This window comes from Chiloscyllium punctatum, chromosome 4 (assembly GCF_047496795.1).
Source record: "Chiloscyllium punctatum isolate Juve2018m chromosome 4, sChiPun1.3, whole genome shotgun sequence".
Taxonomy (NCBI): domain Eukaryota; kingdom Metazoa; phylum Chordata; class Chondrichthyes; order Orectolobiformes; family Hemiscylliidae; genus Chiloscyllium; species Chiloscyllium punctatum.
The window spans coordinates 12,528,109-12,548,980 of NC_092742.1; the positions used below are offsets into that span (position 1 = coordinate 12,528,109).

At 46.9% G+C, this 20,872-nt stretch overlaps 1 protein-coding gene across 1 annotated transcript in view; it reads left to right on the forward strand.

The window, feature by feature from the left end:
* Positions 1–944: 944 nt before the first annotated feature.
* The window catches only part of LOC140476077 (epithelial cell adhesion molecule-like), a 38,966-nt gene continuing 19,038 nt past the window's right edge, over positions 945–20,872 (forward strand). The window contains exons 1-6 of the mRNA XM_072568081.1: positions 945–1,249; positions 2,927–3,097; positions 6,191–6,431; positions 12,817–12,888; positions 16,230–16,293; positions 19,756–19,854. Coding sequence (XP_072424182.1) covers positions 1,177–1,249; positions 2,927–3,097; positions 6,191–6,431; positions 12,817–12,888; positions 16,230–16,293; positions 19,756–19,854 — 720 coding nt within the window. The 5' untranslated portion in view covers positions 945–1,176. The remainder of the gene's footprint in view (positions 1,250–2,926; positions 3,098–6,190; positions 6,432–12,816; positions 12,889–16,229; positions 16,294–19,755; positions 19,855–20,872) is intronic.

Here is a 20,872-nt window from a genome sequence, read left to right on the forward strand (position 1 = left end):
GAAGAATGGTGATTGAATCTGCCTTCACCACTCTGTCAGGAGTTGTCTTCTGGTTGTTTTGAAATGTTGAGTGTTTCCCTGCTTCACTCTGTCTGCTCCATCGCCACATTGTGAGCCGTGCCATTCAATGCCCTTTGCCTCCCTCTGCACGACATGTTCCATCTGCCAGCCTTACCCGAAGAGGAGGAGCACACAAGGTCATCCAGGGTCTATGACTTCAACTCCATCGCAAAAATGCCATCCCACCCTTCAATTCAAATAGAAAGCTGAGATCTGCAACATCTTTCTTTTGAAACATTCTGGACAATAAAAAACCTTACACCCACATTCTAATCACAAACTTCAACTTAACTCCACAGTTGAGTTCAAATATTGCAAAGGCAGCAATAGGATTTCACTTCCATCAAAGTCCAGAATTAAATTCAGGTCTTGGCAAAAGTTTCTAGGTTCTTGCAAATTGCCAAGAGCACAATACTGTGCTCTTTATTTCAGAAAAAAACAAAGTGCCAGAGAAACTCAGCAGGTCTTGGAGAGAGAAACAAAGTTAATGATTCAAGTTATTTTAACCGATTTCTTGTTCCACAAAAGCCAACAGACTTGCTGAGTATTTCCAGAGTTTTCTGTCATTTAAAAAACTGATGCCCTTAAGGGAAGGAAATCTGCTGTCTTTACCATAACTGGCCTACACGTGACTCCAGACCCAAGCAATATGGCTGACTCTCAAATGGCCAGGAAGTAACGGAATTGTCAAGGAAGTGAGTAACCACCTTCAGGGAATTTAAATACTCACATCCTCTGAATGAATGCAGAAATCTCAGCACGCCTGTTTAATCTAGAATGTCCGATTCGCTTTTTTTTCTGCTTTTGTTTGTGTTCACAAGTCTATCTGTGCTGTCTTGAGTCCCCTGGTATGTGTGTGGCTATTTATAATTTATAACTGTGACGAAATGGGGGCACATTAACTAAACTCTGGGCAAGTGCGTGGTGACTGGCCGTAAAAGACCAGTTATGCCTTGAAGGTGTATCAACAATCCAGGCTGTTAAATATAAACCACGGGGGATTTGCCTGACTGCTTTAACCTGCTAAAGCTGAAGGTGATTTGGTCACTAGGCTGTTAGACTGGCATTCTGCTGAGAGTGGCAAGTGAGGGGGGTCCCACCCTGAGGAGCACAGTGATGGGCAGGACTGGCTGCCTGTTTGTGTTGCTGCTAATAACTGATTATGTTCGCGCCGTGTTGGCGATACCAGGTAAGCTGACCAGGTGAACATCTTGAGCGGGAGATCTTCATTGCTCAGACCTTTGAGAATCAGCGTTGGAACGGCAACTTGAGGTTGTACAAGATGTTGGTGAGGTCTCTTTCTGGAGTGCTGTGTCCAGCTGTTCACACTGTTAAAGGAAGGAAATTATTAAACTGGAGAAGGTCCAGAAAAGATTCACCAGGATGCTTCTGAGTCTGGAGGGTGTGAGATATAAAAATAGACTGGAAAGACTGGGACCTTTTCATTTGGAGCGTAGGAGTTTGAAGGGTGACCTTTATAGAGGTTTCTAAAATCATGAGGAGCATAGTTAAGCTGAATGACAAGGGTCTTTTCCCTGGGGTGGGGCGAGTTCAAAACGAGGGGAACAGTTTTAAGGTGAGAGGAGAACGATTTAAAAAGGACAGGAGGGGCAACATTTTTACACAGAGAGTGGTTCGTGTGTGGAATGAACTGCCAGAGGAGCTGATGGATACATGTACAGTTATAATGTTTAAAAGACATTTGGATAAGTTTGTGAATAGGAAAGGTTTGGAGGGCTATGGGCCAGGAGCAGGCAGATGGGACTAGTTTAGTTTAGGAACATGGACTGGTTAGACCGAAGGGTCTCTTGTCTCTGCTGTATGTATGTGCCAGCTCCTGTGTGATCCTGAGGGAGAGCTGCGCCAACCCCAGATGCCAGCCTTCAGGGGGACATTGAACCCTACCAGCTCCCTGGGCTGGATCCCATGGCACTAATCTGGGGAAAGGTACGGGAATTTTCCCTGTTATCTCTACACCAATACTCAACCCTCTACCAACATCACCAAAGCAGACAATCTGCCACATCGCGGTAGGTGGGATCCTGCTGTGCACCCCGTGGATTGATGCGCCTGCTAAGTTACAGCCCGGGCAATCTGACCACACCCCTCTAGAAGAGCTCCATTGGCTGTAGAGTGCATTGGGATAACCAAAGGTTGTCAAAGATGACACTGGCACTGGAAAGGGACTCAGTGGGTACAGAATGAGTTCAGTGTTGGTGAGTGGGTTGGGGGAGGGTGAGGAGTGTGCGGCTGGCTGATGGAGGGAGGGGAGTAGAGAGCTGAGGGAGGTCTGCAAAAGAGTGCAAATGAAGTTGTACAAGTTGGTGAGGCCTCTTTCTGGAGTACTGTGTCCAGTTCTGGTCGTCCTGTCACAGGAAGGAGATTATTAAACTAGAGAAACGTTACAGAGGAGTCACTGAGGGCCCAGAGGAAGTGACAGTCTCTCTCTCTCTCTCTCTCTATCTCTGTCTCTCCCTCTCACCCGCCTCCCTCTTTCCCCCCCCCCCACCTCTCTCTCCTCTCATTATATATATCTCTCTCCCCCCTCCACCCCACCTCTCTCTCTCTCTCTCTCTCTCTCTCTTTCCCCCTCTCTCTTTGCCCCCCGCCCCCTCTCTCTCTCTCTCTCTCTCTCTCTCTCTCCCCCATCTCTCTCTCCCCCCTTTCTCTTCACTCCCTTCCTCTCTCTCTCTCTCTCTCTCTCCACCCCCCCTTCTCTCGGTCTCTCACCTTCCTCTCTCTCTCTCCCTCCCTCCCCCATCTCTCTCCCCCCTTTCTCTTCACTCCCTTCCCCCCTCTCTCTTCACCTCCCTCTCTCTCCATCCCCCCTCCCTGTCTCTTCCCCCCACCCCCGTCTCTGTGCCAGATGATGAGTGCCCTGATGCGTACCCAGCCCGGGAGAACTGTGAGTTTGATGAGGTCTGTGAGGATGCGAGCTGTAAGTATAACCAGTATGTCACCTGCCACCTGAACCGCTGTGGAACCTGTGAGGCTGTATTCCGCGGCTACGACAATGTGACAGTACGCTGTGACCAGTGTGAGTAATCATCACGCTCACCCTCAACATCACCCTCAACATCACCCTCACCCTCAACCTCACCCTCAACCTCACCCTCAACCTCACCCTCAACCTCACCCTCAACCTCACCCTCACCCTCACCCTCACCCTCACCCTCAACCTCACCCTCAACCTCACCCTCACCCTCACCCTCACCCTCACCCTCACCCTCACCCTCACCCTCACCCTCAACATCACCCTCACCCTCAACATCACCCTCAACATCACCCTCACCCTCAACATCACCCTCAACATCACCCTCACCCTCAACATCACCCTCACCCTCAACATCAGCATCACCCTCACCCTCACCCTCAACATCACCCTCACCCTCACCCTCAACATCACCCTCACCCTCACCCTCAACATCACCCTCCACATCACCCTCACCCTCATTCTCACTCTCAACATCACCCTCGCCCTCAACTTCAGCATCACCCTCCACATCACCCTCACCCTCATTCTCACTCTCAACATCACCCTCGCCCTCAACTTCAGCATCACCCTCAACATCACCCTCACCCTCATTCTCACTCTCAACATCACCCTCGCCCTCAACTTCAGCATCACCCTCAACATCACCCTCACCCTCACCCTCACCCTCACCCTCCACATTACCCTCACCCTCACCCTCAACATCACCCTCACCCTCCACATCACCCTCACCCTCAACATCAGCATCACCTTCACCCTCACCCTCACCCTCACCATTACCCTCACCCTCAGCATCACCCTCAGCATCACCCTCACCCTCAACATCACCCTCACCCTCACCCTCAACATCAGCATCACCCTTGCCCTCACCCTCTCTCTCACCCACACCTTCACTCTGTTTCTGTCATTGCGCTGGCTCTCTGTGTGAATGCAAATCTGCCCCAGGCCCCTCTTCATGTCCTCCTTTAACAATGAACTTTATAAAAGTCCTATACATGGATCAATACTTGGGGCTACGATGTTGTGGCCATAATGGAGACATGGGTTTCACAGGGGCGGGAATGGTTGCTTGATGTTCCAGGGTTTGGAACGTTTAAAAAGAACAGGGAGGGTGGAAAAAGCGGATGGGGGTGTAGCATTGCTAATCAGAGAGTGCATCACAGCTACAGAAATGAATGTTGTTGAGGAAGGTTTGTCTACTGAGTCAGTATGGGGGGGACGTTAGGAACAGGAAGGGAACAGCCACGTCATTGGGGGGTTTTCTACAGACCCCCTAATAGTAGTAGAGAGATTAAAGAACTCATAGGCTGGCAGATTCTGGAAAAATGCAGATGTAGCAGGGTTGTTGTTATGGGTGATTTCAACTTTCCCAAGATCGGCTGGAACCTCCTAAGTGCAGACGGTTTGGATGGAGCCGTTTTTGTCAGGTGTGTTCAGGAGGGTTTCCTTACTCAGTATGTAGACAGGCCGACAAGGGGAGAGGCCATTTTGGATTTGGTGCTCTGCACCAAGCCAGGACAGGTGTCAGATCTCGCGGTGGGAGGGCACGTTGGTGACAATGATCACAACTGCCTCACATTTACCATAGCCTTTGAGAGTGAAAGGAACAGTTACCGAGAGGAGATATTTAATTGGGGAAAAGGAAATTATGACGCTATCAGACAGGAGTTGGGAAGTACAGACTGGGAGCAATTGTTCCACAGAAAGGGCACAGCAGACATGTGGAGACTGTTTAAGGAGCAGTTGTTGAGAGTGGTGCACGAATTTGTTCCTCTGAGACAGGTAAGAAGGGGTAAGATTAAGGAACCTTGGATGACGCGAACAGAGGAACTTCTCGTCAAAAGGAAGAAGGCAGTTTACGTGAGGTGGTGGAAGCAAGGATCTAGCACAGCTTTAGAGGATTACAGGCTAGTTAGAAAGGAGCTCAGAATTGGACTGAGGAGAGCCAGGAGGGGACACGAAAAAGGCTTGGCAAGAAGGATTAGGGAGAACCTAAAGGCATTTTACTCATACATGAGAAATAAGAGAATAATCAGGGAGAAGGTAGGGCCAATCAGGGATAGCGTAGGGAACTTGTGCGTGGAGTCTGAGCAGATAGGGGAAGCCCTAAATTAGTTTTTTGCTTCAGTTTTCACCAAGGAAAGGGGACGTGTTGTAAATGAAAACTTAGAGGAGCTGGGATACAGTATTGACCAGCTCAAGATTGATGAAGATGTTGTGCTAGAAATTTTGGACCGCGAGGTTACGCTGCAGCTCTATAAAAGCCCTGGTTAGATCACACTTGGAATATTGTGTTCAGTTCTGGTCACCTCATTATAGGATAGATGTGGAAGCTTTAGAGAGGTTGCAAAAGAGATTTACCAGGATGCTGCCTGGACTGGAGGGTATATCTTATGAAGAAAGATTGAGGAAACTAGGGGTTTCTCATTGGAGCAAAGAAGGATGAGAGGTGACTTGGTTGAGGTGTACAACATGTTGAGAGGCATAGAAAGAGTAGATAGCCAGAGACTTTTTTCCCAGGGCAGAAATGGCTATCACAAGGGGACATAATTTTAAGGTGACCGGAGGAAGGTTTAGGGGAGATATCACAGGTAGGTTCTTTACACAGAGAGTGGTGGCTGCATGGTGCCTATGTGGTAGGAGAGTCAGTTACATTAGGGACATTTAAGCGACTCTTGGATAGGCACATGGATGATAGTAAAATGAAGGGTATGTTGAGTATTTTGATCTTTAGAGTAGGATAAAAGGTCAGCAGCACATCAAGGGCTGAATGGCCTGTACTGTGTCTACTGTTCTGTGTTCTAAAGAGCTGGCCAAATGAAGGCTGTCAATTGCTTTTTTGAAAAAATCCCATCTGGTTCACTAATGTCCTCCAGGGAAGGAAATTGCCATCCTTACCTGGTCCGGCCTACATGTGACTCCAGACCCAGAGCAACGTGATTGATGTTTACCCGCCCTCTGTGATTGGCTCAGTCCGAGGGAAATTAGAGCCGGATAATGAAGTCTGGTCTTGCCAGTGACACCCACATCCCATGAAAGAGTGTGTTAACCCATATTGTCTGTGTTTATCTCCGTGTCTGAGACACGTCGTATGGACTGCCTCCGTTTTGATGCACTGGTTCATTCCGATCTTTTCAGTGACCCCGAAATGCCGGCTATTGCACCTGGAGATGCTTCACAAGATGCGGACAGCGAGCAGCCAGCCTGGGGGTAGGAGGGTGGATGACCTGTACGACCCGGACTGTGAGACCAATGGCACCTTCAAGGCCAAGCAGTGTGATGATGACTCCAACCTCTGCTGGTGTGTGGACAGTGCAGGGGTCAGGGTCACTGACAAGACTGGCGACGACCCCAAATGTGACCAGCTCGTCCGTGTCCAGTGAGTTCCACTCTGTGAGGTTCAGAATGAGTCGGGCTTCCCCTGAGGAAAACTCCCTGCCTGGCATCGCTGCCCACCTCGCACTCTGCTATCATCACGGCAGCACAGTGGCACAGTGGTTAGCACTGCTGTCTCACAGTGCCAGGGACCCGGTTCAATTCCTGCCTTGGACGACTGTCTGTGTGGAGTTTGCACATTCTCCCTGTGTCTGTGTGGGTTTCCTCCGGGTGCTCCGGTTTCCTCCCACAGTCCAAAGATGTGCAGGTTAGGTGAACTGGCCATCCTAAATTGCCCATCATGTTAGGTGCATTTGTCAGGGGTAACTATAGGGTAGGGAAATGGGTCTGGGTGGGCTACTCTTCGGAGGGTCGGTGTGGACTTGTTGGGCCAAAGGACCTGTTTCCACATTGTAAGGAATCTAATCTATATACCAAAATCCACCCTGCTATCATTATGGTATTACCAAAATCCCCCCCACTATCACCGTGGTATTACTGAAATCCCCCCCACTATCACCATGGTATTTACTGAAATCCTGCCCCCCCGCTATCACCATGGTAAGTACTGAAATCCAACCCCCCCCCCCCCCCGCTATCACCATGGTGTTTACCAAAATTGTCCCCCCCTGCTATCACCATGGTATGTACTGAATTCCCCACTGCTATCACCAAGGTATTACCGAAATCCCCCCCGCTATCACCAAGGTATGTACTGAAATCCCCGCCCCCCCGCTATCACCGTGGTATTTACTGAAATTCCTCCCTCCCCACCCCCCACTATTACCATGGTATTACCGAAATCCCCCCCCCGCCCGCTATCACCATGGTATTACCAAAGTCCCCCCTGCTATCACCATGGTATTTACTGAAATCCCTCCTCCCCACTATCACCATGGTATTTACTGAAATTCCCCCCCACTATCACCATAGTATTTACTGAAATTCCCCCCCACTATCATCATGGTATTTACTGAAATCCCCCCCACTATCACCATAGTATTTACTGAAATTCCCCCCCACTATCATCATGGTATTTACTGAAATCCCTCCCCCCACTATCACCATGATATTTACTGAAATCCCTCCCCCCACTATCACCATAGTATTTACTGAAATCCCCCCCACTATCATCATGGTATTTACTGAAATCCCCCCCCCCCCGCCCGCTATCACCATAGTATTTACTGAAATCCCCCCCACTATCATCATGGTATTTACTGAAATCCCCCCCCACTATCATCATGGTATTTACTGAAATCCCTCCCCCCACTATCACCATAGTATTTACTGAAATCCCCCCCACTATCACCATGGTATTTACTGAAATCCCTCCCCCCCACTATCACCATAGTATTTACTGAAATCCCCCCCACTATCATCATGGTATTTACTGAAATCCCCCCCACTATCACCATAGTATTTACTGAAATCCCCCCCACTATCACCATAGTATTTACTGAAATCCCCCCCACTATCATCATGGTATTTACTGAAATCCCCCCCACTATCATCATGGTATTTACTGAAATCCCCCCCCACTATCATCATGGTATTTACTGAAATCCCTCCCCCCACTATCACCATAGTATTTACTGAAATCCCCCCCACTATCACCATGGTATTTACTGAAATCCCTCCCCCCCACTATCACCATAGTATTTACTGAAATCCCCCCCACTATCATCATGGTATTTACTGAAATCCCTCCCCCCACTATCACCATAGTATTTACTGAAATCCCCCCCACTATCATCATGGTATTTACTGAAATCCCCCCCACTATCATCATGGTATTTACTGAAATCCCCCCCCACTATCATCATGGTATTTACTGAAATCCCTCCCCCCACTATCACCATAGTATTTACTGAAATCCCCCCCACTATCACCATGGTATTTACTGAAATCCCTCCCCCCCACTATCACCATAGTATTTACTGAAATCCCCCCCACTATCATCATGGTATTTACTGAAATCCCTCCCCCCACTATCACCATAGTATTTACTGAAATCCCCCCCACTATCATCATGGTATTTACTGAAATCCCCCCCACTATCATCATGGTATTTACTGAAATCCCCCCCACTATCACCATAGTATTTACTGAAATCCCCCCCACTATCATCATGGTATTTACTGAAATCCCCCCCACTATCACCATGGTATTTACTGAAATCCCCCCCACTATCATCATGGTATTTACTGAAATCCCCCCCACTATCACCATGGTATTTACTGAAATTCCTCCCCCCCTCTATCACCATGGTATTTACTGAAATCCCCCCTCCCCCACACTATCGCCACGGTATGGACTGAAATCCCACTCCCCCGCTATCACCATGGTACGGACTGAAATCACCCCTCCCCCGCACTATCGCCACGCTATTTACTTAAATTCTCCCCCACTATCCCCACAGTATTTACTGAAATCCTCCCCGCTATCACTATGGTATGTACTGAAATTCCCCCCCCACACTATCGCCACGGTATTTACTGAAATCCCACCCCCCTCTATCACCATTGTATATAATGAAATCCCCCCCCCAGCTATCACCATGGTATTTACTGAAATCCCCCCCCCCGCACTATCGCCACGGAATTTACTGAAATCCCGCTCCCCCCTCCCCTCTATCACCATGCTATTTACTGAAATCTCCCCCCCTCAGCTATCACCATGGTATATACTGAAATCTTCCACCGTTTCCCCCCCCCCCCCCCCATAACCATGGTACTTACTGAAAACCCTCCCCCACTATCACCATTGTATTTACTGAAACCGCCCCCCCCCACAGCTGTCGCCAGGTATTTACTGAAATCCCACTCTCCCCCCCCCCCCCCCCCCCCCCCCCGCTATCACCATGGTATGTACTGAAATCCTCCCCCCCAGCTATCACCATGGTGTTTACTGAAATCCCCCCCCCCCCCATGCTAACACCATGGTATATACAGATACCAGCTCTGCCAGCCCTGTACTTCTGTGGTTATGTTCCCTGAAGCCATGTGTAATGTCTTGGGTAGAATCACTGCTAGCCATCTGTCTTACTGACATCTGTCCAAATTTACTGAGAAATGATGTTGACTTGAAATCTTTGGCAGAAGACAGACTCCATCTTAACAGTAATGATTCATTTCAAAATAGTTAATAATAATTAATATTATGACTGGGACACATAGCCATAGTCATAGAGATGTACAGCACGAAAACAGACCCCCCCCCCGGTCCAACCCTGTCCATGCCGACCAGATATCCCAACCTAAACTTATCCCACCTGCCACCCATATCCCTCCAAACCCTTCCTATTCATATACCCATCCAAATGCCTCTTAAATGTTGCAATTGTACCAGACTCCACCACTTCCTCTGGCAGCTCATTCCATAAATGTACCACTCTCTGCATGAAAAAGCTGCCCCTTAGGTCTCTTTTAAATCTTTCCCCTCTCACCCTAAACCTATGCCCTCTAGTTCTGGACTCCCCGACCCCAGGGAAAAGACTTTGTCTATTTATCCTATCCATGCCCCTCATAATTTTGTAAACCTCTATAAGGTCACCCCTCAGCCTCCAACACTCCAGGGAAAACAGCCCCAGCCTGTTCAGCCTCTCCCTGTAGCTCAAATCCTCCAACCCTGGCAACATCCTTGGAAATCTTTTCTGAACCCTTTCAAGTTTCACAAAATCTTTCTGATAGGAAGGAGACCAGAATTGCACGCTTACACATTACTGTTCGCTACAATAATGCTAACACTTGACTGGGGAGGAGATAACCTAATGACAACCCATCGATCCAGAGACCCAGGTGATGTTCTGGGGACCTGGGTTTGAATCCCACCACAGCAGATAGTGGATACTGAAGAATCTAATGACAAATGTGAATCCATTTGCTGATTGTCAGGAAAATCCCATCTGGTTCACTAAGGTCCTTTAGGGAGGGAATATGCCATCCTTACCATCCTACAGGTCACTCCAGACCCACAGTAATGTTGTTGGCTCAACTGCCATCAGACTGGGATAGGCTGGTCCAGCCAGTTGTGCCCACATTGAGAATGAATTGAAGAGAACTGGAGCACTCAAGCACATACACTGGTTAGCTACCCCTTGGAACAGTGGGGTGGTCTATCCTAATGGGGTGGAGCTCATTTCATCATGTCAGTTAACCTTTTCAAGTACAAACTGCATTTTATACAACAGTTTGAGTCTTTTTCTCCTGAGCCATGCTTTCCAAAGTGTGCAGAGCCCTTGGTGATAGGCACTGAGTGTGCACATGGGTACAATGGATTGGATGTGGTCTCATTTACCTTACATAAAGAGCAGAACTCTCTGTAACAGTATCAGTGCATTCTACTCAACAGCGGCTCCACTCTTTATTAGATTAGATTAGATTGTGGGTGGCACGGTGGCACAGTGGTTAGCACTGCTGCCTCACTGCGCCAGAGACCCAGGTTCAATTCCCGCCTCAGGTGACTGTGTGGAGTTTGCACATTCTCCCCGTGTCTGCGTGGGTTTCCTCCCACAGTCCAAATATGTGCAGGTCAGGTGAATTGGCCATGCTAAATTGCCCGTAGTGTTAGGTAAGGGGTAAATGTATGGGTGGGTGGCGGGTCGGTGTGGACCTGTTGGGCCAAAGGGCCTGTTTCCACACTGTAAGTAATCTAATCTTTATCTGCCCCTGGAACGGTTATAGAGATGTACAGCACAGAAACAGACCCTTCAGTCCAACACGTCCATGCCAACTAGATATCCTAAATAAATCTCGCCCCATTTGCCAGCACTTGGCCCATAATCCTCCAAACTCTTCCTATTCATATACCCATCCAGTTGTCTTTTAAATGTTGTAATTGTATCAGCCTCCACCACTTCCTCTGGCAGCCCATTCCACACACGTACCACCCTCTGGGTGAAAAAGTTGTCCTTTAGGTCCCTTTTAAATCTTTCCCCTCTCACCTTAAACCTATGCCCTGTACTTTTGGATACCCCTACCCTGGGAAAAGACCTTGTCTATTCACCCTATCTATGCCCTTCATGATTTTATAAACCTCTATAAGGTCACCCATCAGCCTCCAATTGTTAATTTAAATTTTCATGATCCATTACTCACTCCCATTGCCAAGTGGGACAGTGATGGACCAAGTGATCTCCAGCTACCACAAACTCCTTTGGGGTAATTAATTGTTAAAGTTGGTTTGAAACTGAAGATTGTCTCTGATTGCATTGAATAATGAAGCAGACTTGACAAGCTGAATGGTCTACTCTTGCTCCTATGTCTTATATTCTGGTGTATAGCCCGTTTGAGTTTCATGGTGGCTGACTTCATTCAGAACAAAAATAATTGGTGAAAGAAGAGATATACTATCGAGATGTTTCTATCGTGCTCTCATCAGGACACATGCAAGAATGCCAAATTTCAGAGAGAGCAACAATTTATACTACATGAGAAAAGGCTGCTATTTGGTTGACACATTGTCATGGAGAATGTACCAGGGATGACTGAGCCTCCCATGGTTTAGTTTAATTTGAAATGGGTGAACTGTTCAACATGCTGCTATTCTGTACAGAGTATGGCTGTCTGGGTGAAATTCTAGCAAATCAGCAATGCCACAGGCCTCACTGATGATCATAAGTCAGTCAATTGCCCCTTTTTTAGATTAGATTACTTACAGTATGGAAACAGGCCCTTTGGCCCAAGAAGTCCACACCGACCTGCCGAAGCGCAACCCACCCAGGCCCATTCCCCTACAGTTACCCCTTCACCTAACACTACAGGCAATTTAGCATGGCCAATTCACCTAACCTGCACATTTTTGGACTGTGGGAGGAAACCGGAGCACCCGGAGGAAACCCACGCAGACACGGGGAGAATGTGCAAACTCCACACCATCAATTGCCTGAGGCGGGAATTGAACCCGGGTCTCTGGCGCTGTGAGGCAGTAGTGCTAACCACCGTGCCACCCACTTGGCACTTGGCAATCCAATATTGATAAATATTGTCAACAGCACAATTCAATTCCAGCAACATTCACCTTCTGTAAAACCAAGAGATTAAAAGTTACAGGTTGTCAAATCCATAATGGACCAATCACAAAATCTGTGAAATGTTGTGTTGGTTTCCCCCTCAAATCCCATTGCCAATGAGAATGTGAGGTATCACCTTTCTAATTTCTCCCTCAATGGGACAAGGTAACTGGCTGATAGATAGGGGGGCATGGTGTCCCTAAGAAACAGGATGGACTAAATCAAGAAAAGTTGCTTCAGTCTAATCGTAAACCCCACTCCTGACCTTTCTCAATATTGTTTGCTCAGGGGCAAATGTTTTTAGGAGGAAATCAAATGGCCAGCCTGTCATGTGAGGCTGAAATGAGTAACGCTGCCTCTCCCTGTTCTCCCACAGTCTCATCCAGATCGATTTCAGCTTTAAAGTGGAGTTTGTCTTCCTAAAGATGAAGGAGCAGGCTCTCCGCCGGTAAGTTGGGATGGAATCTCTCGACGTGCTCACATGGTATCGAGTAACTTGGACTCTATCGCAGGACAGGTGGAGAAATGAATGTTAACCAGAGTTCCTGTACCTTCTCACTGTCCACTGTACACCAATCTGTACATCCAGTGCACACACATCTGTACATCCAGTGCACACCATTCTGTACATCCAGTGTACACGGATCTGTATATCCAGTGTACCACCAGTGTGTACATAGAACATAGAACAATACAGTGCAGAACAGGCCCTTCAGCCCTTGATATTGCGCTGACCCCTGAATTAATCTAAGCCCATTCCCCTACACTATCCCATCATCATCTATGTGCTTATCCAAGAATTGTTTAAATCTCCCGAATGTGGCTGAGCTAACTACATTGGCAGGTATGGCATTCCATGCCCTTACCACTCTCTGCATAAAGAACCAACGTCTGTCTTAAATCTATCACCCCTCAGTTTGCAGCTATGGCCCTTCGTACACGCTGACATCATCATCCTAGGAAAACAACTTTCACTGTTTACCCTATCTAATCCTCTGATCATCTTGTATGTCTCTATCAAATCCCCTCTTTGCCTTCTTCTCTCCAATGAGAACAGACCCAAGTCTCTCAGTTTTTCCTCCTAAGACCCTCCCTCCAGACCAGGCAACATCCTGGTAAATCTGCACCTTTTCCAATGCTTCCACATTCTCCCTCTAATGGGGCGACCAGAACTGTACACAATATTCCAAGTGAGGCCGCACTAGCATTTTGTACAGTTGCAGCATGACATCACGGCTCTGGAACTCAATCCCTCTACCAATAAAACCTAACACACTGTATGCCTTCTTAACAGCACTATCAACCTGGGTGGCAACTGTGGCACAGTGGTTGCACTGCTGCCTCAGAGCGCCAGAGACCTGGGTTCAATTCCTGACTCAGGTAACTGACTGTGTGGAGTTTGCACATTCTCCCCGTGTCTGCGTGAGTTTCCTCCCACAGTCCAAAGATGTGCAGGTCAGGTGAATTGGCCAATCTAAATTGCCCGTCGTGTTAGGTAAAGGGGTAAATGTAGGGGAATGGGTGGGTGGCGCTTCGGCGGGTCGGTGTGGACTTGTTGGGCCGAAGGGCCTGTTTCCACACTGTAAGTAATCTAATCTAAAAACTTTCAGGGATCTATGTACATGGACACCAAGATCCCTCTGCACCTCCACACTCCCAAGAATCTTTCCACTGACCCAGTATTCTGCCTTCCTGTTATTCTTCCCAAAGTGCATCACCTCACATTTATCAGCATTGAACTCCATTTGCCACCTCTCAGCCCAATTCTGCAGTTTATCCAAGTCCCCCTGCAACCTGTAACATTCTTCCACACTGTTCACTACTCCACCGACTTTAGTGTCGCCTACAAACATACTGACCCAAATACCTATGCCTGCATCCAAGTCATTTATAAAAATGATAAACAGCAGTGGTCCCAAAACAGATCCTTGTGGCACGCCACTAGTAACTGGCCTTCAGACTGAATATTTTCCATCAACCACCATTTGCTGCCTTCTTACAGAAAGCCAGTTTCTAATCCAAACTGCTCAACCATCCTCAATCCCATGTTTCTGCATTTTATCCAACAGCCTATCGTGTGGAACCTTATCAAAGGCTTTACTAATGTCCATGTACACCACGTCAACTGCCCTCCCCTCATCTACATGCTTGGTCACCTTCTCAAAAAACTCAATGAGGTTTGTGAGACACGACCTGCCCTTGACAAAACCATGTTAACAATCTCCAATCAAAGTGTTGCTTGCTAGATGATTATAAAACCTATCTCTTATAATCCTTTCCAAAACCTTTCCTACAACAGATGTAAGGCTCACTGGTCTATAATCACCTGGGTCATCTCTAATGCCCTTCGTGAACAAGGGCACAACATTTGCAATCCTCTCGTTCTCTGATACTAAACCCCTCCGTAGGCAATGACGACTCAAAGATCAAGGCAAAGGCTCTGCCATCTCCTCCCTAACTTCCCAAAGAATCCTCAGATAAATCACATCTGGCCCAGGTGACTTATCTACTTTCACACCTTCTAGAATTGATAACACCTCCTCCTTACTAACCTCGATCCTTTCTAGTCTAATAGCCTGTATCGCAGACTTCTCCTCTACAATATTATCCTTTTGCTGAGTGAAAACAGAGGAGAAATATTCATTTAGCCCCTCTCCGATCTCCACAGGGTCCACACACAACTTCCCACTTCTGTCTTTGACTGGCTCTATTCCACCTGAGTCATCCTTTTATTCCTCACATACCTGCAGAAAGCTTGAGGGTTCTCCTTTATTCTACCTGCTAAAGACTGCTCATGTCCTGCTCTTCTTAACTCTCTCCTTAAATCCTTCCCAGCTAATCTGTAACTCTCCATCGCCTTATCTGAACCATCTCGTGTCATTATCACATAAGCCTCCTTCTTCCGCTTAACAAGAGATGCAATTTCTGTAGTAATCCACGGTTCCCTGACCTTATCGCTTCCTCCCTGCCTGACAGGGACATACCTATCAAGGGCATGCAATATCTGTTCCTTAAACCAGCTCCACATTTTGATTGTCCCCATCCCCTGCATTTTGCTGCCCCATTCCATGCCTCCTAATTCTTGCCTAATCACATTATAATTGCCCCTTGCCCCATCGATAACTCTTGCCCTGTGGCATGTACCTATCCCTTTCCATCGCTAAACTAAACGTAACTGAATTATGGGAAATGAGGAAACTAATCCCTCATTTCCCCTCCCCCACCTCATCTCAGTTCCAAACTTCCAGCTCAGCACCATCCTGATGACCTGTTTTACCTGCTAATCCTCCTTCTCACCTATCTGCTCCACCCTCCTCTCTGACCTATCACCTTAATCCCCACCCTCATCCACCTATTGTACTCTTTGCTACCTTCTCCCCAGCCCCACCCCCTTCCCATTTATCTCTCCACCCTGGAGGCTCCCTGCCCAAAATGTTGATTTTCCTGCTCTTCGGATGCTGCCTAATCTAGTCTTCTACGTTTTTCCCACTCTCCGGGTACAGACGTTCCTCCTTAACCCCTGATTGGATTTTATTTGGCTTCTAATTCTGGGCTCCGCCCTAAACAAGAACATCTTCCCCTCCCCTCACAAGCCTGTTCAGTTTTGTAAAAACATAAGCCTTTTCTTTGCGAGAGAGTAGAGTCCCAGCTCAAGGAAAATTTCTCTGTCCTGCTGTAGTATATTGCAGGAGGTTAATCCCATTGTTCAACGTGAAGCCCCACTCCCAAACTAACCACAGAGAAATTCAAAGTGGGACTCAGGAAGATGACTTATCTCTTGTGTTTCAGGAAGGTGGCCATCAAACTGGTTAAAGAGTACACACTAAAGGCAACTCAGATCCTGGAAATCAAGGCAAGTATCTGATTCCTATTCACAAGTTCCGACAGTACTATTCAGGGCAGCATGAGGTATCCTGGTCTGCATTAGTCCATCACAATGGCCTGTGGTTTTAATACGAGGCTATTAATCGAGAAACCCAGCTCGTGTTCCTGGGACCTGGGTCTGAATCCTGCGACTGTAGATATTGGAATTTGAATTCAATAGTAATCTGGAATTAAGAGTTTCATGGTGATCGTGGAACCACTGCTGATTGATGGAAACTCCATCTGGCTCACTACTGTCCTTACCTGGTCTGGCCTACATGTGACTCCAGACCCACAGCGATGTGGTGGACTCTTAACTGCTCCTGAACAGTTACAGATGGACAATAAATACTGGTCTAACAAATGAGGTCTGCATTCTTTAAGCAAATAAAACATCACCCACAGGTCGCTTAACAGAAGAACAGGAACAGGAGTTACACCAGACTCAACACATTAACTGTGTGACTCTCTGCATCCAGGGATGCTGCTGGGTTTCTGCAGCACTTTCTGTTTTTAGTTCAGATTTCCAGCCTCCGCAGTACATTGCTTTTATCCGATTTGTTTGTTGTATGTTAGTTTATGGGATCTTGCTGTGTCCAATATTATTGTCCAATTTCCTCTATCATGACAAGAACTGCACTCCAAAGGCTTGTCAGTGGCTGAAAGGATATTATATACAATCCCTACAGTGCTGAGAAAGGCCATTTGGCCCACTGAGTCCACACTGACCTTGCAAAGAGCATCCCACCCAGACCCACCCTATAACATCAGATTTCCCCATGGTCAATCCACCCTAACCTGCACATCTTTGGACTGTGGGGGAAACCGGAGGAAACCCACGCAGACATGGGGAGAACGTGCAAACTCCACACAGTCAGTCGCTCGAGGCTGGAATCGAACCTGGGTCCCTGATGCTGTGAGGCAGCAGTGCTAACCACTGGAGCCAAAAAGCCTGCAGATGCTGGAATCCAAAGTAGAGAAGCAGGAGGCTGGAAGAACACAACAAGCCAAGAAGGAGGTGGAGAAGTCAATTTTCTTCAGCTCTATGACTCCATAAGGTGTACAGTTATTAATGTGCAGATAAGCGCATTCAGGAGGGGTTAATATCTGAGTGGTGAACTTTCCCTGTTTAAGGTGAGGTTTCTTTTTTGGAAATATACTGTGACAGTCCCTTTCACACTCCTATCCCGCAACGAAAGACCTGTCCCACAAATTTTATATTTTTACATTCACAAGCTCCCAGGAAATAGGAGTTACAGTAGGCCATTTGGCCCATCAAACCTGCTCCACCACTCAACTTCCATCATGGCTTAACTTGGGCTTCAACTCCACATCTTCGTCTTCAGAACAGATCCCCTCTTCCCCAGTACTGGTGCCAACGTCCCATGAACCCGAACCCATTTCTCCCACCAATCTTTGAGCCATGTCTTTACCTCTTGAAACTTGAAAGGGTTCAGAAGACATTTACAAGGATCTTGCCAGGGTTGGAGGGTTTGAGCTATAGGGATAGGCTGGGGCTGTTTTCACTGGAACATCAGAGGCTGAGGGGTGGAGGTTTATAAAATCATGAGGGGCATGGATAGGGTGAATAGCCGTGGGGTGGAGGAGTCCAAAATTACAGGGCACAGGTTAAGGTGAGAGGGGAAAGACTTAAAAAGGACCTAAGGGGCAACATTTTCACACACAGGGTGGTGCATGTGTGGAATGAGCTGCCAGAGGAAGTTCCTGAACCAGCACTTGCTCCAGATGTGGTCATTATGAACTACAATGGGGTCCACCAGCTCCCCCATCATACAGTTACAACATTTCGCCTGGTCCTGCATTGCTATTTTAATTACTTAGTTCTTATTTTGATTTTTAAAGAAATTCCTACTCAGGCTTTAGTTTATAGCCTGTAAATATTTCCTCTACTTACCTACAATCTGAAAGTAACCAATAGTACATAGTCAAACTAATAGCTATCTTCAACCAATGAACTTGTGGTTTAATGTGATGACACTATTTTATGCTGGGCCCCTGATCCTGGGCCTCAATTTACCTCAGGCTGTATCTCACTCTGCGTGTGATCTCTCTTTCCTCACCATGCACAGTTCACTGATCCACATTGCTGTGGGTCTGGAGTCACGTGTAGGCCAGACTGGGTAGGAACACAGAATTCTTTCGATTAGTGAACCAGATAGGATTTTAACAGAATCTGGTAGTTTTGTATTTCTGCTATTCCTGTTATTAGTCATTTATCTCAGACTTCTTTGGCATTTGAAAAGCTGAGTTTAAAGTTAGTGGTGGGGTCTGAGTAACTAGTCGAACCATGCAGTCACTATGCCTGAACCTTACTTAAAACAGGGCATTCAGACAAACATTAAAAAAAGGCAAAAGGTTTATTCAACATTATCTCCTACAGATGCCTGCAGAGATTCTACAGACACCAGTCTTGAAACTTCATAGAAAGTTGGAACCTGCCTTCTACTTGTGTGGGAGTATCAATTAACCTTTTGGGTCTAAAAATCGAAATTTCTCCAAAGACTGTGTAATGAAGGAAAGGGTCCACTTTGCTGAGAGCTAAGCTAACAAGGTAGAAGCAAGACATGTGGAGGAGGACGGAGAATGGAGGTCAGAGGTCATGCTCTGAAGTTGTGGAATGCAATATTCAGTCCGAGAGGCTGTAAGGTGTCAAAGTGGAAAATGAGGTGCTTTTCCTCCAGTTTGCATAGAGTTTCACTGGAATACTGTAGCAGGCCCAGGATGGAAATGTTAAAATGGGAGCAAGCTGGACTGAAGTGGCAATTAACTGAAAAGTCAGGCTGATTCCTCCAGATGGAATGGAGGTGTTCTGCAAAATGGTCATGGTCTCACTCCTGGTCAGGCCACTTTTGGAATACTGTGTGCAAGTGATTTCCCGACAATAGGAAGGATGTTGTGAAATGTGAAAGGGTTCAGAAAAGATTTACAAGGATGTTGCCAGGGTTGGAGGATTTGAGCTACAGGGAGAGGCTGAACAGGCTGAGGCTGTTTTCCCTGGAGTGTCGGAGGCTAAGGGAGTTTGCACATTCTCCCCGTGTCTGCATGGCTTTCCTCTGGGTGCTCTAGTTTCCTCCACAGTCCAAAGATGTGCAGGTCAGGTGAATTGGCCATGCTAAATTGGCCGTAGTGTTAGGTGAAGGGGTAAATGTATGGGTGGGTTGTGCTTTGGCGGGTCGGTGTAGATTTGTTGGGCCGAAGTGCTTGTTTCCACACTGTAAGTAATCTAATGTACATTTCAATAAGTCTGTGACTGTAATAGTGGAAGCTTATCAACCTGCCTCCCCAAATTAGTACGCGGAAAACTGATCAATTCTTTCGAAAACAGTAGTAACAGAACCATGTTAACTGCTGTTATACCATCAGATACTAGCAGGGACTCAGCTCCTGCTGACAGAACTGACAGTCTGTCTCCCTGTTCTCTCCGTTACAGGTCCATGAAATATCCCGGGAAATCAGCATCCGACTCAGTGAGAATGGGACAAAGGACCCAACGGACATCTCCACTGTGGCCTATTACATTGAAAGAGATGTGAGTACAGCTCCTGATTCTCCCTCCCAGTGCTCAATCCACCATCACATTTTACCTCAGAAAAAAAACCCCTGGGCTTATGTTACCAGAGACCTGAGCTAATAATCAGGAGACAGGAGCTCAAATCCCACCACAACTGCTGGGGAATGTAAATTCAACCAACTGATAACTCGGGAATAAGAAACTGATCATCATAAAACTACAGGATTGTCATTTCAAAAAACCCAACCGATTCATCGCTAATGTCATTTAGGGAAGAAAATTGCCATCTTTACCTGGTCGTCTACACTTCCCTCTGCTTCAGAAATGCAGCCAACATAATTAAGTTTGCCTCCCATCCTGGTTATACTCTCTTCCACCCTCTTCTGTCAGTAGAAGATAAAAAAAGTTCGAATTCACGTACGAACAGATTCAAGAACAGTTTCTTGTTATCGAACTTTAGAATGGGCCTGTTTAATGTTAATGTTGATCTCTATCTGCACCTTCTCTGCGGCTGTAACACTACACCCTGCACTCTGTTCTGTCACCCTGATGCACTTGTACAGTACAATCTGCCTGTAAAGCACGTTAAGACAACACTTGTCACTGTACCTCAGTACACGTGACAATAATAAGTCAAATCAAATAGAAAAAAAAATCACATGATTCCAGACTGACATAACTTGGGTGATTCTTAGGGACTCAGCTCTGGTAGGGAGCTCTGAAAGGGATTACAGAACCATCCAGATGGATCAAAATCTTACAGAAAAGTCAAATAGGAATGAACTACTTGGCACTGACCCTAAGTGTCCTCCTTCCTAACATCTGGGATCACCTGGGCACTTGTGCAAAGCTGGGACAGTTTCTGTGTCTTTCAGCTGAGCCACAGATAAGTCAAACATTGTGCTATTCATGTTAACACGCTTTGGAGATAATGCCCCAGACAGTATCCTCACCAGGGGCATTTTCAGAATGGTGACCTGTAACTAGTGCCATAAGGATCAGGAACACGATTATTTAGAATATCTGTCAATGACTC